A 14,519-nucleotide genomic window follows, 5' to 3' on the forward strand; every position below is an offset into this window, starting at 1 on the left:
GGTAAAAATGGTACTCCTAGAATCATCTAGGTAAGTCACTTCTGTAATGTATGTAGACTGCTTAGCACAGTGCCTGGCCTGAAGTAGGTATGTAATAAATGCTAGTGAAGATTTTCAAAAGGACTTTTCCTCACCCACCCATCCTCAGAAGCCAAGAGGATGTGCTTTTTAAACACATTCAAATGCTAAGAGCCAGTGGTGCTACTCTTGAGAGTGTGGCTTTAGGGTTTAGAGTAGTCTCTTACATAGCATGGAGTTGGCTTTAAAAATATCCTATTTTTCTAAATAATTATGGTTTTGATTAACCAGGGTCTGTGGTAAGAGCTGTGGGGCACCCATTATTTCTATAGCTTATCTCCTAGGAAGATTCATTGGATCTGAGCCTCCACTGAAATTTTTTTATATTCCCAGATGAGAGGCAGAAGCAATGGATCAGCCCAGGGGTCAGGGCCAGCTTCCACCCCCAGACTAAAGGAAGACCAATTGGGTGGAATTTAGACCTCCAGGTCTGGGGTGCCTAAAGAACTGAAGTCATACTGTTTGCTGTTTTCAGGCTTTGGGTGAATATCATTATGAGCACATACAGACTCTGGACTTCTCTAAAGCCCAATCCTCTCTTGAGGCATTCTGTCTTCTAGCATAAGCATGTAGCCATGAACTAGACTGGCCAGCTATTCCTAGCATATGGAGGAGCCAGAACCTCCAACCCATAAGGATGAGGATGGTGATGAGAGACATGGACACTCCCTAATTCGGCTACTGTGTTACAGAAGCAACATCCAGAGCAGCGTCATCTGCAACAACGCTGTAATCGAGAAGGGAGCAGACATCAAGAACTGCCTAATTGGAAGTGGCCAGAGGATTGAAGCCAAAGGTAAACCAGAACCCAAATTACAATCACAGATGCCATTGTTTTCATATCACACTAACACAGATAATGCTCTGTGCTGATGAGAACTGGGGAACAAGTATATGCATACCCCACAGGTGAGAACATAAATTGATAAAAGCCCTCTGAGGAGGGCAATTGACATCACTGTCAAATTTTTAAATTCTGACCTCACAGTTCCATCTTTGGAAATTTATCTTGTTAGATAAGTCTTCATATATATTTATGCAGCCTTACTACCAAAAAATTTAAAACATACCAGAAATATCTAATCACCCAGATAGGCCCCAATACTTTACAGTGGCTGTCAGGCATAAGAGAAAAGGGCCAATGATCAACAGAGGCTCTGGAACTATCTCTGGCAGCCTCCTGCAGTCCTTCATCTGACCTGGTAGTTAAGGGAGAGGAGTCCCATGGGTTCTTGTCCTGGAAGAAGGTTAGTAGCTTCTTGAAAGCCATTCTCTCAGTGCCATCCTCAGTTGCTTAGAGATGCTTTAGTGTTAGCTCGTTGTGCTCAGTAGCTGTAGAAAGTCTGTGTAATGCTTAAAAGACATACAAACATCAGGGTTTTCCTGCTGGGCTAGGTAAATTGGAATGGTCCATAATTTGGCTGAGGATTTTTAACCAAAAAGTAGCCAAAGCTCAAGATCAATAAAGATGGCACATTCCTTTTCAGATTATTCCTTAAACCTAAACTAGGGTGGGGTAGGAGAGTTGCTGAAAGAACTAAATCCACCAGTTCTGAGTTGGTGGAAGCCACTTTTTCCTTCTCCCAGTAAGTAAAGGCCTTCTTCCATTTTTTTCTCCTTCCCTTTTTTTTAAAAAGTCATATACCTCTCCTGTGAGCTTTAGACTCAAAACAGACCTGGGTTCAGATCTCAGCTGTGCAAATCACTGGATGGGCACTAGGTTAAGTTTTTAATTTCTAGGCCTCAGATGTTTGAAACTAGAAAAACTGAGACAATAAAAAGTTATTTTGGAGGATCGTCGTGAGAACTAAGTACACTTAAACGTTGTGAGGATTACACACGACTTGCGGAGCACACCACAGGGCTCAGAGCCCCACATGTGCGCCATGCTTTTGTGCCCCTCCATGCTTTCATGCTTGCCCTCTCTCTGGCTGAAATTTTTAATGGTTCTGCCCAAGTGTTTTCTCTATAGAACTTTCCTGGCTCTTTCCATGACTCCTCACAGTCAAACTAAGCATTCCTTCCTCCTCCACACCTTTGTCAATACCTTAATTAAAGTACATACACAAATGGCAATTAGCTATGAATCTATCTTCCCTACTAGACTAAGAACCTCAGACCAAGAACTGACTTATTTCAATATGTGTCCCTAGCTCTCAGAACAGGTCCTAGTTTATAGTAGATGTGGGAAGTGTAGAGATAAGCAAATGAATTTTGGATCCTTTGGTAAAGGGAATTTGGGGGCATTTCAGGGTAGAGAGTTAGGGTTCCAAAAAAGACATTTGTGAGACAGTTGCAATTATCATGAGATCTCTTCTGACTTTTTTTCTAAACTTATGCTGATGAAAGAACCAAATACAGCACTGATAAATGAACTGAGGAGATGCTGCCTTGGCCTGAAATCAGCCTTCAGCCTTATTTCTTCACTTGAGACTAGACATAACTCTTCTTCTCACTGCCTTTCTTCTCACATTTCAAATATTTTCTTCCTCTACATGTGAGAATTGTCATTTCTAAAAGGCCTTTTTTGGGTGATACTAGTTTACCAATAAAGTTCTTTGTTGTAAGCAATATAATCTAACTCTGGGTGATTTAAACTGATAAAGAATTCATTGAAAAGATAGGTAGCTCACAGCTCCACGATGGCTGCAGAATCAAGCTTAGAAAATGGGTCACAGCCAAGATTTACCCTCCAGACCATCCTGGTGAGGACACTGCTGCCATCCTCACTGAACGCTGGATATTACATGCTTGCTCTGCTGCTCCAGCCGCCCAGCAGCCCCAAAGTGGAATCTCTCTGGTTCCTACATTCCAGCTCATGGTTTCTGGTGGCTGCCCTAACAGGTCAAACCTAGGTTATCTATCCATGCCCTTGCTGCAGGGAAGGCTGGCAGTTTTGGTTCAGTCTGTGGGAGATAGACTCCACCTGGTGTCTCACCAGAGAGCCTTTGAGCTGGAGTGTTGGTCATCAGTGGCTCCCCAGCTGTTGGTACCTTCTGCCATGATCCCGTGCAAGCTGAAGGTATGAGCCTAGGTGAGAGGGCTGGGACACCAGCTTGCACCCCAGCACAGGGGGGAAGGACGGCACTGCCTTCCAGGGGGTGGCCACTGGCTTATGGCTATTGTGTACAGCTTTGAAGTGTTCTCTCGTGCACTGTCTTATTGGGTTCTCATGAGGTCCTCTGAGGTAGGGATTCTTTATTGACCCATTTGGTAAAATGGAAACTGAGATTTTGAAAGTTGAAATTTACCAAAAGTACACAGCTAGTACATGACACAACTGGGTCTTCAGCCTGAACTATTGACAGCCTCCAAAAAGACCAGAGGAAGAAGCCACTCCTGGCTTGCCTAGCAAAATTTAACCAGTGATACTCTTTTTCTCCCTTTAGTCCATCTTTCTCCAACGGGTAGGAAAAATATATTTGGACTCCATATCCTGGCTCTTTCTCTCCTCAGGAACCTCAGGTCTTAGCTCTTTCTCCTACTCAACGTACCAGTTCACCCATACCTACCCTTGGCTTGAAGAGAAATTTGGTTTTTGATATCTAAGGCCTATTGGTTGTTTCTTTAAAATAGAATTCAGAACCTCAGCCTATTCTCTGACTTTGTGGAAGACCTTGGAAGGGATCCTTCAAAAGCAGGACAGGATAATCCCATCCGCTCCCTGACTCCTCATTACATTTCTCTCCTTTTTGTTCTCTTCTATTTGGGTTTCTTCTACCTCCTTCTTGCCTCTTTGCTTTGTAAATTAGCTCCTGCTCAGCAAAAAAGTAGAAATACCCCAGTGTTCTCTTGTTTTAGTCCCTCCTAGAGCCAGGAGATGCTTCTTTCTGTTGTTTTTACAGGCATATTTGAATGTGTGAACTCCGTTTGCCACTGCCCTACAGGATCATAGTGCCCCCCATCCCCCAACCCCTGCCTGCTTTCTTACATGCTGGAACCTGGAACCTCACAGTTTCTCCTCTTTCCTCTTCCCACTTCCAATAAAGTCATAGTGCTCCTTTCTTTTCCTTTGCAAGGACCCCTCTTAGTTTTGTGTGCAGAATGCATGAATGAATAATGAATGCCAGACAGTGAGGGTTTGAGGCATGTCATCTCCCATCAAGGAGCATAGGGCTGGGCTTGCCACACCTCTAAGATGTCACAGGCTGCAGTGTCTCCTGGGCTTTCTGGTTCTGACTAACACTGTGTACCCTCTCGTTAAGGGTCCTGAAGGAGAGGGGGCCAGGGAAGTCTTTAAACTGGAGATCCCCAACATTTCTTGCTCTGTCCTCTATGCTAGAGGGATCACTGCATCCAGCACAGTAGTCAGTGCCCTCCTGCCACAGGTATTCCTGACCAGTCAGCCTGTTCCCACTATCACTTTTCTTTGAGGCTGAGCTATATTAAGAAAGCAAATTCCCAGCCATCAGTGTAGCAATCTAGACCTGTTACTATGGATGACCTAGACAAACATCAACTTAGGTCCTCACTAGCAAAGAGGTAAGGAGATAGCAAAATCCCCAGTCAGTCTTTCTCCCATGGAGGGATTTCAGGAAAAAACATTCATCCTCAGAAGTAATACTGTCCCCTCTCCAAATCCCAGTCATTTGCATGCCATAGAGTCACCACATCCATAGCAAAAATGGGACTCTACACCAAAAACAGGACTCCCATAACCAAGTGTAGGCCCCACTGCCCTTTTCTAGCATTACTGGGAGAACAAGGCATTTTCTAGCAATTCCGGCCTTTCTCACCCCACCCAGCATGCTCAGTTAATGAGATTATCTCTGGCAAAAGTCCTGGCAGCCAAGTTTGACCTCCTACTCAAGCCAACTGAAAAGCTACAGCCAACAAAGTCAAAACCTGGGAGACTAATTGGACATTTCATCTGAGTCTCTTATTACTGTCAGAGAGAGAACTTGGATCTCTTCCCTGGGACCACAGTGATCAGTCCTTTGGCCGTGAAAGTAGACCTGATGGGTACATAGGTCAAGTCCTGGCTAGCAGGAATCCTCCCCAGCCTCCCAACAGTGCAGCTTCTCGTATATGACTTGTCATTCCCCTCTGTCTCATTGGTTTTTCCCCAGCTTACTTTCCTCCCTTGTGCTCTTCTCTTTAGGATCTTTGCTGACCTGATTCCAGCCCAGAACTTTTCCAAATATGTTTATGGGAGCCTGCTTCCAACCCTGGCCAAGCAGATCTAGCACTGCTTGTTTTTCCCTTTCAGGTTTCCTCCACCTTACTGAAAGTCTCCATAAAAATACACCTTCCCCCAAAATGCCAGATACGATATTTCTCCCCTGAATCCCAGTGAGCAAGCCAGAGAAGGTACAGGTATTTATTTGGAGCCTAGCAGAGCAGAATAAGATGTTGTTTTCCTCAGCCTGACACCTCATTCACCCCTCTGGTCTGAAGCACTAAGGACCAAGAAGAGTGTTAATAAAACTGGGATTGTCTTCAGAACATTCCAGTGGCCTGGAAACTAGGAGGAGACTGGATGAAGGGAAAGCAGATGTCAGAATCTAGATATGAGATGATATGGCTAACTCATGCCACAGAGGGGTTAAGGGCCAAGAGGAACTTTTGGAGGTTCCTGGGAAGCTAGCCCAAGATGCATGTCCATTGTTCTTTTCTGATCAGTCTTACTTCAAGGTCTAGCCTGACTGACAGTCACACTCTAAGACCAGCCCCAGCCCTTGGGAATGTAGAAGCCTGAGCACTGTCTGGGCCTCCCACCCATTCTTCTCACTGAAGGAAGCAGTTGGCTTCCTAGGGCAGGACCACACAAGCCAAACCCAGGTGCATTCTGTAACTTCCGTTTAATTCTTACCAAGGCTCTTTACATCAGTTATCTTACTGAATCCCCACAACTTTATGAGGAAACCAAAGCCCAAAGACGTGGAATAATGTGATCAAAGTCCAGTTAGAATTCAAAGCTCTGTGGCTCAGAGCTCTCCTATTCTGCATTGACACCTTTTCTTCTCACATGAGATTGCCTCTGCCAAATACAATGCTATAACAAAAACTTTGTGAGAGGCCTAGAGCTAGGTTTCTCTTCCCTCTGGAGAACATTAGAGAGATGGGCCAAAGATGCTCTCGATCCCTAGCACCTTTGCTGTGATGCATCAGTGTGTCAGTTGTGTTCTCTTTGACAAGGGGATTGGAGGGCTTCTCCTCCATACATGCTCCTTTTCCTTCTTCTGTACCCTTACATAACCAGCGAGAACACACGTACTTTCTTCAACAATTACCACCTCCTATATTCTAAGCTTTGGGAGACGAGGGGTGTAAAGATGAGTAAGACTTGCCTTTTACTGTCCAGCTGCTCAGTCTATTATAGAGACACAGATAAGCAAAGAACTAAGTACAATAAAGTTTCACGGGTATCATGTCAGGGTTCATTAAGGACAGAAAAGAGAAATCATGCAGTTTTTGGCACAAGAATCAGGCATACCATCTCAAAGGAAGGAATTTAGGCTAAATTTTAAAATTGCTGGCTATATACCAAATATACAAAAGGGAAGAACCTCTCAAACTAAGGGGAACCAGGCAAGCAAAAAACAGTCTCTTGTGTTGGGAACTGCAAATCATTTGGAAAATCTAGAATACAGTATGTAAAGGAGATGTAGCAAGAAACAAAGCTAGAAAGGTGGGTAGAACAGAAGACATGTCTGAAATCTCAAAGTCTCCAGAGCTTCAGTCAGATACCCCCTTTCTACTGGCAGAGCAGAAGTAGGCTCCAGGCTATGGGCAGTATGAACAGACTAAAACATCTCATATTATCAAACTTGGTCCCATTATCAACAATTTTCATTTTGCTTCACCAAACCCTTCTGAGAATGAAGTAGAGCTGCAGGAAAGCTGAGTTTCTGCCTTACCTATCAGGGTCACACTTCAAGTCCCAAGTGTGGCAATAAAGATGTTGGACCTTTAGAGGTTAAGCTCACCCAGAAAGAATTCATTGTCAGCCAGGTGGTCAGCCTTTTCTGTCTGAACACTCCCTTCTCTCCTACATCTGCCCCGTGCCTCCAGGGAAGAAGGCATGCCGCTGGTTTCCCCTGCCCCTTCCAGACCATTGGTTCACTGCCTCCTTTCTATAGCTCCTACTCCTTGAAAGTTAACCCTCTTCTTACCTTTTACCGCATAATTGGTCAGCTCCCAGAGAAGTCTCCTAAATATATCAAGGGTTCACAGTCTTCCCCCTTCCTCCCTCTCTTTTTCCAAACATCTTGGATGACTTAAACGTATTCATCAGTGAACCATCCAGCCCCTCAAGCTTCACCATTCCCTGACCTTCTCTACTTTACCAATCTTCACTTCCTTGCAACTTTAGCTCTCCACTTACACAGTCACACCCTATCCTTGTCATATAACTACAAACCTCTGAAATCTTTCATGTGCCAGCAGCTGTGCTAGATATGATCATAAATCTATTGCCCCTGCACTTAAGATCCTTACAGAGAAATAGAGATACATCCAAGGTAGAGTGTTTTCACAAACCAAGAAATGAATGGTTCAGAAGGAAAGGCACTACATAGTGGAGGTGTTTGATTAGGGTATTTAGGGTGAGTAGGGAGGAGAGGAAAAGCATTTGAGACAGAGGAAATAGCATATACTAAGGTCTAGAGCTACAAAACAGTATGGCTTCCAAGTACAAATGGAGAAAGATGGAAGCTAAAACTGGAGAGGTAGACAAGGGTCAGGTCATAGAGGGCTTTATGGGTTTAAACTTTACAAAAATAATAACCACTATTTATCAAACACTCAGTATGCTTTAACTCATTGAATTCTCACAATAACCCTATCAAATGTGTGATATTATTTACGTATGACATGGAAGACATCTCCCTTTCTCCTTTGAGTATCTCCATTTAACTATTTAGTCTCTTTTCCTCTCACTCTTTCCCCCTGTGCCTTATCCTACACCAGTTTTTCACATTCCTCTTTCTTATATCTTTATGTCTTTGCTCATGCTGTTTTAACAGCCTGGAATGCCTTCCCCTTGATACACTGCCTGAAAAAACTCTATTCATCCTTTAAGGCTCAGTTCCAGTTCCCCTCTGATGGGAAGTCTCCTGAAAGCCAGGTGTATAGAGTCAGTCCCCACCTCCTGGGTGGGAAGATGCTATCTCTCCCAAAGTCTTTTGGTGAATTGTTATTCCCAAGAGCTTCTAAAGAGCAGAGCCACATTGGAGAGGAATAAATGTTTATGAACACAGAATTAGAAGTAATTGGATTTGAAATGAAATCATTTGCTTCCAGTTCTCAAACAACCTTTTCTTTTTCTTTTATAGCCAAACGAGTGAACGAGGTGATCGTGGGGAATGACCAGCTCATGGAGATCTGAGTTCTGAGCAAGTCAGACTCCTTCCTTTTGGCCTCCAGAACTACAGATGTTGGCTGGCCCACCTGTTTGACTCTGTATTTATTTCCCAATAAAAGAAGGGCTCCCAAAGGCATTGTAGAGACTTATGGAGTAGTCGGGCTCCAAGGATGCAGTGTATGTGCCTGTTGGAAAAACTGTCAAGAGCCAGCGTGTGGGACAAGATAGGACACATGGCCTGGCTCTTGTCCACCAAGGTTATCAGGCAGGGGCAGCAGCTGTCCAGTGGTGAAGGTCCCAGGAGGGCTACTTTCCAACCGGCTGGCCCAGCCTATTCCTTAAAACATCTCCCACCTGAAAGGACTTGAGGGTACATCAGTCCCCAACCCTAATCAGGCTTTCTAGATCTTTAGGCCTAGTTGCTGCCATTGCCACCTCTGCATGTGATGCACCTCCTGCAGCTGCCAGTGTGGGCGGCCTTGCCCCTGAATCTCAGCCCAAGACTTAACTATTCTGCTCCCATACCTACTCACACAGGTTCCTGGCCCCTGCCACCATGCCACCCCAGCCTCACCCTCCCACTCCTGCCATTTACTTCCCATTCTCCCAGTGTCTGGTCAGTTTCTCCAGCCCAATTATTATACCCTGGAGTCCCTTAAAGCAAGCAGGAGGCAGCCCCTGCTTAGCCAACAATGCTATCCCCACAGGTTTTAGTGGAGGCAAGAACAATAAAAGAGAGCTGTGGTCTGAGAGAAGCCAGACCCCTTCTCACCTCTTCTTAGTGAGGTCTGCCCAACTGGGAAAGGAAGAGCCAGGAACCCAGATCATCATTTGAAATTCTTACTGATCCTTCTCCAGCTGCACTCCTTTATATCCTAATTATATAGACTCTGCTGCTTCAGGTAATTGAGAAATGAGACTTCAATTCCCACAGCTCTTCTGGAACCCCATCCACCTTGTCTTCACCACCCCCCTCCCAGATACTCATACTCCACTCCTGACTCTCCCTACACCGCTTTTACCACCTGCAGGTGTTTGGTGGAAGATGAAAGTGGTTCCTGGGGTGAGATTTCACCTCCTAGATTTATCAAAGTAAAGGTTTCTCTTGATGTGTTCACTGTGGGTGGCAGTAATTATAAAGAAAGATTTGAAATACTGGTTTCTACATTGTTTCAAAAATCTGAAGTCTCTCAAGTTCATTTGAGTGATCCTGCCTGAATCTTAGTTGCTCTCATTGGACTTGTGAGAGACTGAGCATTCCTCCCCTGGGGGAGCTCCACCTCCATCAGCCTTCTGGGTTGCTCTAGAGCTCCACATTCTCCCCACTGGTCAGGACAAGGTTCCTGAAAGTCTGTCCTCAGCAGAGAGAAGCTGAAATGGCCCAGCAGAGTGGTTGAAACCTAGAGGACTGGGGAGGTAGAAATAAAGAGCTGTGGTGGTGCCCAAGATGATTCCGTTTGGAACTGAAATTAAATGTGTGGGGCAGTGATGGTGCTGGAGACAGTCCTGGCCTGGATAGAAGATCTGTGCTCTGGAATGTAGTCTGGCTTTGGACAAGTCACTGTCTGCCCTTGAGTTTACACATCTGCAAAATGGAAAAGTTGAACTTGGTGACTTTTAAGGGCCCTTTTAATCTCAGGTTTTATCCCCTCTCAGAGCTTTCTGACGCCTGGGGTCTGCGGTCTCCTTGACCGCAGAAAGGGGCTAGAAGTGGGTGGGTTTGGAGGAAGGATAGGGTCGGGGAAGGGAAGGGATTGGTTATACTGTCCCAGAACCTTCCCACTCTCCTTTCTGATCTTCCCCAGTGAGCCCTTGGGTAGAGGAAAATCCTCTCTTCTGCCTTCCCTTGCTCCTGCTCCAAGGAAAGAAGGCAGCTGAAAGAAACAGACAAGGGAAGGGTTCCCCAGGGGAAGGCCTTGCTGAGTTTGAGTCCCAGCTGGGAGCAGCCCCCAGCTTGGGACACTGCTGCTAGTGTCTCCACCAACTCCAAAACTGGCTGAATGCCCAAGATGCTTTGATTTCTCTTCTGTTCATCCTGTCTGCCAGAAGGCAGGACAGTTTTTGTTTTCTTTTGGCAACATCTCCAGAGGTTTGAAATAGAATGAGCAACTGAATGTCCACTGGCCAGCTACCTCTTCATGGGACAGAAGCCAGAAGGCTAGGCAGGCAAAAGAATTGACAGGCTCTGCCCTGCCTCTCCGAGTGGTGCTATACAAGGGGAGTGAAGGAGAGGGGCAGGGAGCCTTTAATGACAAATCAAGGAAGTCTCTGAGGAGGTGTTGAGAAATGGGGTTCTGGGAGCTTGCCAGATCAGACACAATTTGATGGCTACTACTCCAAGAACCCCCACCCCCACCCCCAGTAACACCTCTCCCCTACTTGCTAGCAAGAGCTCCCTGAGCCTATAAAGGGACTGACTGCCAAGGCCAGAAGCTGAACTTCTTCCCAGTTCTTCACCAAATTACTCTTGCTAGCCCACTCCCATCTGCATGGGGGAGTGTGGGGAAAACTCTCTTTAGCTGGACCCCCAAGAGTGATCTAGGGGTCTGCACAGCCTAGTTTAGAAGCTGTTTCTGTTTCCAGAGAATTGCATAGAGTACTTTTCTTTAAAATCCACAAGCATCCCTCCCCCTAAGGAAGTATTAATACATAAGCCAGGTTTTTATATACTGCTTTCTAAATAGTTAAATGTGTCTGAGGAAAGGGGAGATGGGTGTGGGAAGGACCACCCAGACAGAAGGTCTAGAAAGCTCAGCTCTGATGGAGCTGACAGGGAGGGAAAGAGGCTAAGCAGGAAAACACATTCTACTAGGGGTCAGGATGCCCCGTCCTCAACCTGAGCCATCTGCCACCACCCAGAAGGCTTCCATCAGGGCTTTTCTGCCATGGATAAACTGGGAAATTCTACTCTGATTGTTTGGTTTTTTGGCTGCACTGGGTCTTAGTTGTGGCATATGGGATCTAGTTCCCCGACCAAGGATTGAACCCAGGCCCCCTGCACTGGGGACACAAAGTCTTAGCCACTGAACCACCAGGAAAGTACCTCTACTTTGATTCTTAATCCTCTCTCCTTACCTCACCATCAAGGTAAAAGGTCATTTTCTGATCTCTGGTTGCATCGTCTAGCACTAGAGACTTGGCAGGTCTTATTGGCATAAATCTGCCTAGAGGGAAGGGGCATACAGTCCTAAACGTGGTCCCTAAACATAGTGGGTGGCGGTGGGGCACTGCTTGGGCCTCTGCTTCTCTCCTCACATCTCAGGGTTATTGACTTTGGCCCAGATAACAGAAGCCAGCCCAAAGCCAAAGCGTGGCAAGTGAATAGCTTAGGGAATGGCAGGAAAAGAAAGACTGGCCTAGTCCGCCCTCATGGACCCTACCCTGAAGCCAGGCTGACCACTTTCCCCAACAGTATGACTGTGTGTGTTTCGCCTCAGCTTTCCTGGCACTGCTCCTAGCCCACATGTATTATCTCCTTTAAACCTTAGGGCAATGTCACACTATGTAATCTGCCCAAGATCTCATAACCAGTAAATGAAAGATCCAGACCCTGAACCATGTCCTCTCCTTTTAGATTCTGTCACCCTCCCACTTTTCCCATCCAGTTCCTCTCTCTTCTGGAAATTTCCCTGAGTATTCTAGCTCACAGTGGTTTCCCCTGTGGTCTGTGTGCTCCCTCTTAGGCTATGAACTTTTAAAAAGCAGGTACCCTGCAACCTCAGAGCTTAGAAAAGGATGGATCCATAAGAGACCTTAAGGAATGTTTGTCCCATAAATCAGTAGTTAGATTTACTCCTTGGTGGTGATGAAGGATTGCTGTTCTCTTTTGTTTGTCTTTGGAGAATTTCTCTGGTTTGGGCCAAAGACAAATACCCAGATCTAGTGGAAGTGACTGTGAACCAGGCTATTCCATAGTTGAAGCAAGCTGCTTATAGAGAGAAAAGAGGAGCTTCTTCCCTCCCGGTCCCTGGGATCTGTGGCTCAAGATCACCACTGGTTGAGCTCAGCTGTGCTTAGGAACTCACTTTGTTGGGGAGAAGAAAGGTCACTTTGGAGCTCAAAGCAGCCAGAGGACACCAGGCCCTGGCTGGAACTGTTGGAACTGCAGGCCAATTCCTCCACCCTGGTCTTTGGACCTTACAAAGCAAGAAATTTGCTCAGGAGGCAGGCCCTGCCATGAAGGCATCCACGGATGTGCTGTTAGCAGTGGTAGGCCTGGTCTGGAAACAGAGTCCCAAGGCCCAGATGACTATAAATCTATTTCTTCATGGACTTTATGTCTGCAAATCTAGCAAGAAGGAAGTTTCAAGAACTACTTACAGCAAATCCTCTCTGCTTCTAGTCCTGATGACACCCAGCCATACCCATCTTTTGCTGGAACTGCAAAAGCAATCTAAGGGCCCATACAACCTAGTTTAGAGGCTCTTTCGATTTCCAGAGAATTGCTGAGGGTATGCTTTAAAAAAAAGTTTGTAGATTGGGGGGGGGGGGCATTTTTTTGGCTGCACTGGTATTTAGTTGCAGTACATGGAATCTAGTTCCCTGACCAGGGATGGAACCTGAACCCCCTGCCTTGGGAGCACTGAGCCACTGGACCACCAGGGAAGTTCCCTAGGGTACACTTTCTTTATTTATAACAGGACCCTCTTCTCTATGACAGGGAGAAACAAAGTGCTATGCACATATGCTGTTTTTACCATGTAGGCACTACCTGGCCAACGGCATCACACATGTATCAGTTCCTCCAAGGCATTTTGCTGGATGAACACCCACTAGGTGTTCACCCCCTCGGCCTAAAATTCCCCTTTCCCCAGAACTGAGGAGAGATCTCCAGGGAGATTATGTTAGTTGACACAAGTTTTCAAGAAGCAGTTTGGCAATATGTAGCAAGAGCCATAAAAATGTTCATACTTTTTGACCCAACACACTTCTGGGAATCTGTCCTAAGGACATTCTCCAGATGATTGATACAGAGACTATGCAGTAATATGAAATGTTTATGATGTAATCATAAACAAATCTGGAAGAACTGACCAAGATATTGGCCAGAGATAATAGTAATTGTGTTACAGTAATGCATTTATTGGAAATTCTTTTTTATCTTTCTCAAACTTTACATGCTGGTATACTGATTTAACCTCCTGTGCCATTCAGGGTTAATCAGTCAGGAACCTGCAGAAACAGCATGCTCAGAGGCCAGATAGTTGATGAAAGTTTAATAAAGGGACTATTTTCTGTTTCCAAGTCATTTCCAAGACTGGTTTCTGCAACTCTCAAATGACTCATTCAACAATTATTGAACACCTACTTATCATCTAGTGAGGCAGGCAGACTTTCAAGTACATAAATTGTATCAAATGCAATAATATATAAATTAAGTGTTATAAGGAACACAAAGAAAGATGCAACTATCTGTTAGGAGGGTGGTGTGAATCAAGAAAGGCTGCAAAGGGACATGGTTAACTCATCTCAGTTTCAGGGGGTTTTTGTTTTGGTTTTTGGTTTGGGGAGGTTGGCCACACCACTCGGCCTGTTCCCCCACTAGGGACTGAACCCCCTTACTTTGGTAGTGAAAGTGCAAAGGCCTAATCACCTGACTGCCACGGAGTTCCCTCAAGTTCAATTTTGAAGATGGTCTGCCAAAACAAAAGGGCCCCAACATGTACAAAGGCAGAAATACATGGCTTAACATGGTGGGTGTAGGAAATTCCGTGTAACTCTGCAGGGCTGGAAGGAACATGGGGTATGACGGAACTATGGGACAGAAGATTTTAGATTCTGCAGAGCGCTGTACTCCACGTGGGCTTTGTGTTTTGGAGCTATAATCAGATTTGCATTTTAGAGAGATGACTATGGCCTCAGTGGAGAGAAGGAACTGAATGGGGAGAGAATGCACGCAGAGAACTGTAGAAAGAAGCCTTTGGGTCTTGGCTGGGTCGACACCTCTTAGCACAACTCTCCTGACTTACATTTGGCGAACTCCTCGCCTCTCCAGGATCTCCCTCTCTCCCTCCTCCTCGCCGAGGGCCCTGCGGACGCGCGGGCGGGGAAGCAAGGCAAAGGGTGGCCCTGCCTGGGTGGTCTCCCGCCCCGCCCCCCCGCGGCGCTGTTGCCTAGCAGCAGATCCGGCCGCTAG

At 45.8% G+C, this 14,519-nt stretch overlaps 1 protein-coding gene across 2 annotated transcripts in view; it reads left to right on the plus strand.

Moving 5' to 3' along the window:
• The window catches only part of EIF2B3 (eukaryotic translation initiation factor 2B subunit gamma), a 109,031-nt gene extending 100,512 nt beyond the window's left edge, over positions 1-8,519 (plus strand). For both annotated transcript variants that reach the window (XM_070468249.1, XM_070468250.1), the window contains 2 exons: positions 771-874; positions 8,355-8,519. In XM_070468249.1, the coding sequence (XP_070324350.1) occupies positions 771-874; positions 8,355-8,407 (157 nt within the window). In that variant the 3' untranslated portion in view covers positions 8,408-8,519. The remainder of the gene's footprint in view (positions 1-770; positions 875-8,354) is intronic.
• The last annotated feature ends 6,000 nt before the right edge of the window (positions 8,520-14,519 follow it).

The sequence above is a fragment of the Odocoileus virginianus genome, chromosome 5, assembly GCF_023699985.2.
Source record: "Odocoileus virginianus isolate 20LAN1187 ecotype Illinois chromosome 5, Ovbor_1.2, whole genome shotgun sequence".
Classification (NCBI taxonomy): Eukaryota; Metazoa; Chordata; class Mammalia; order Artiodactyla; family Cervidae; genus Odocoileus; species Odocoileus virginianus.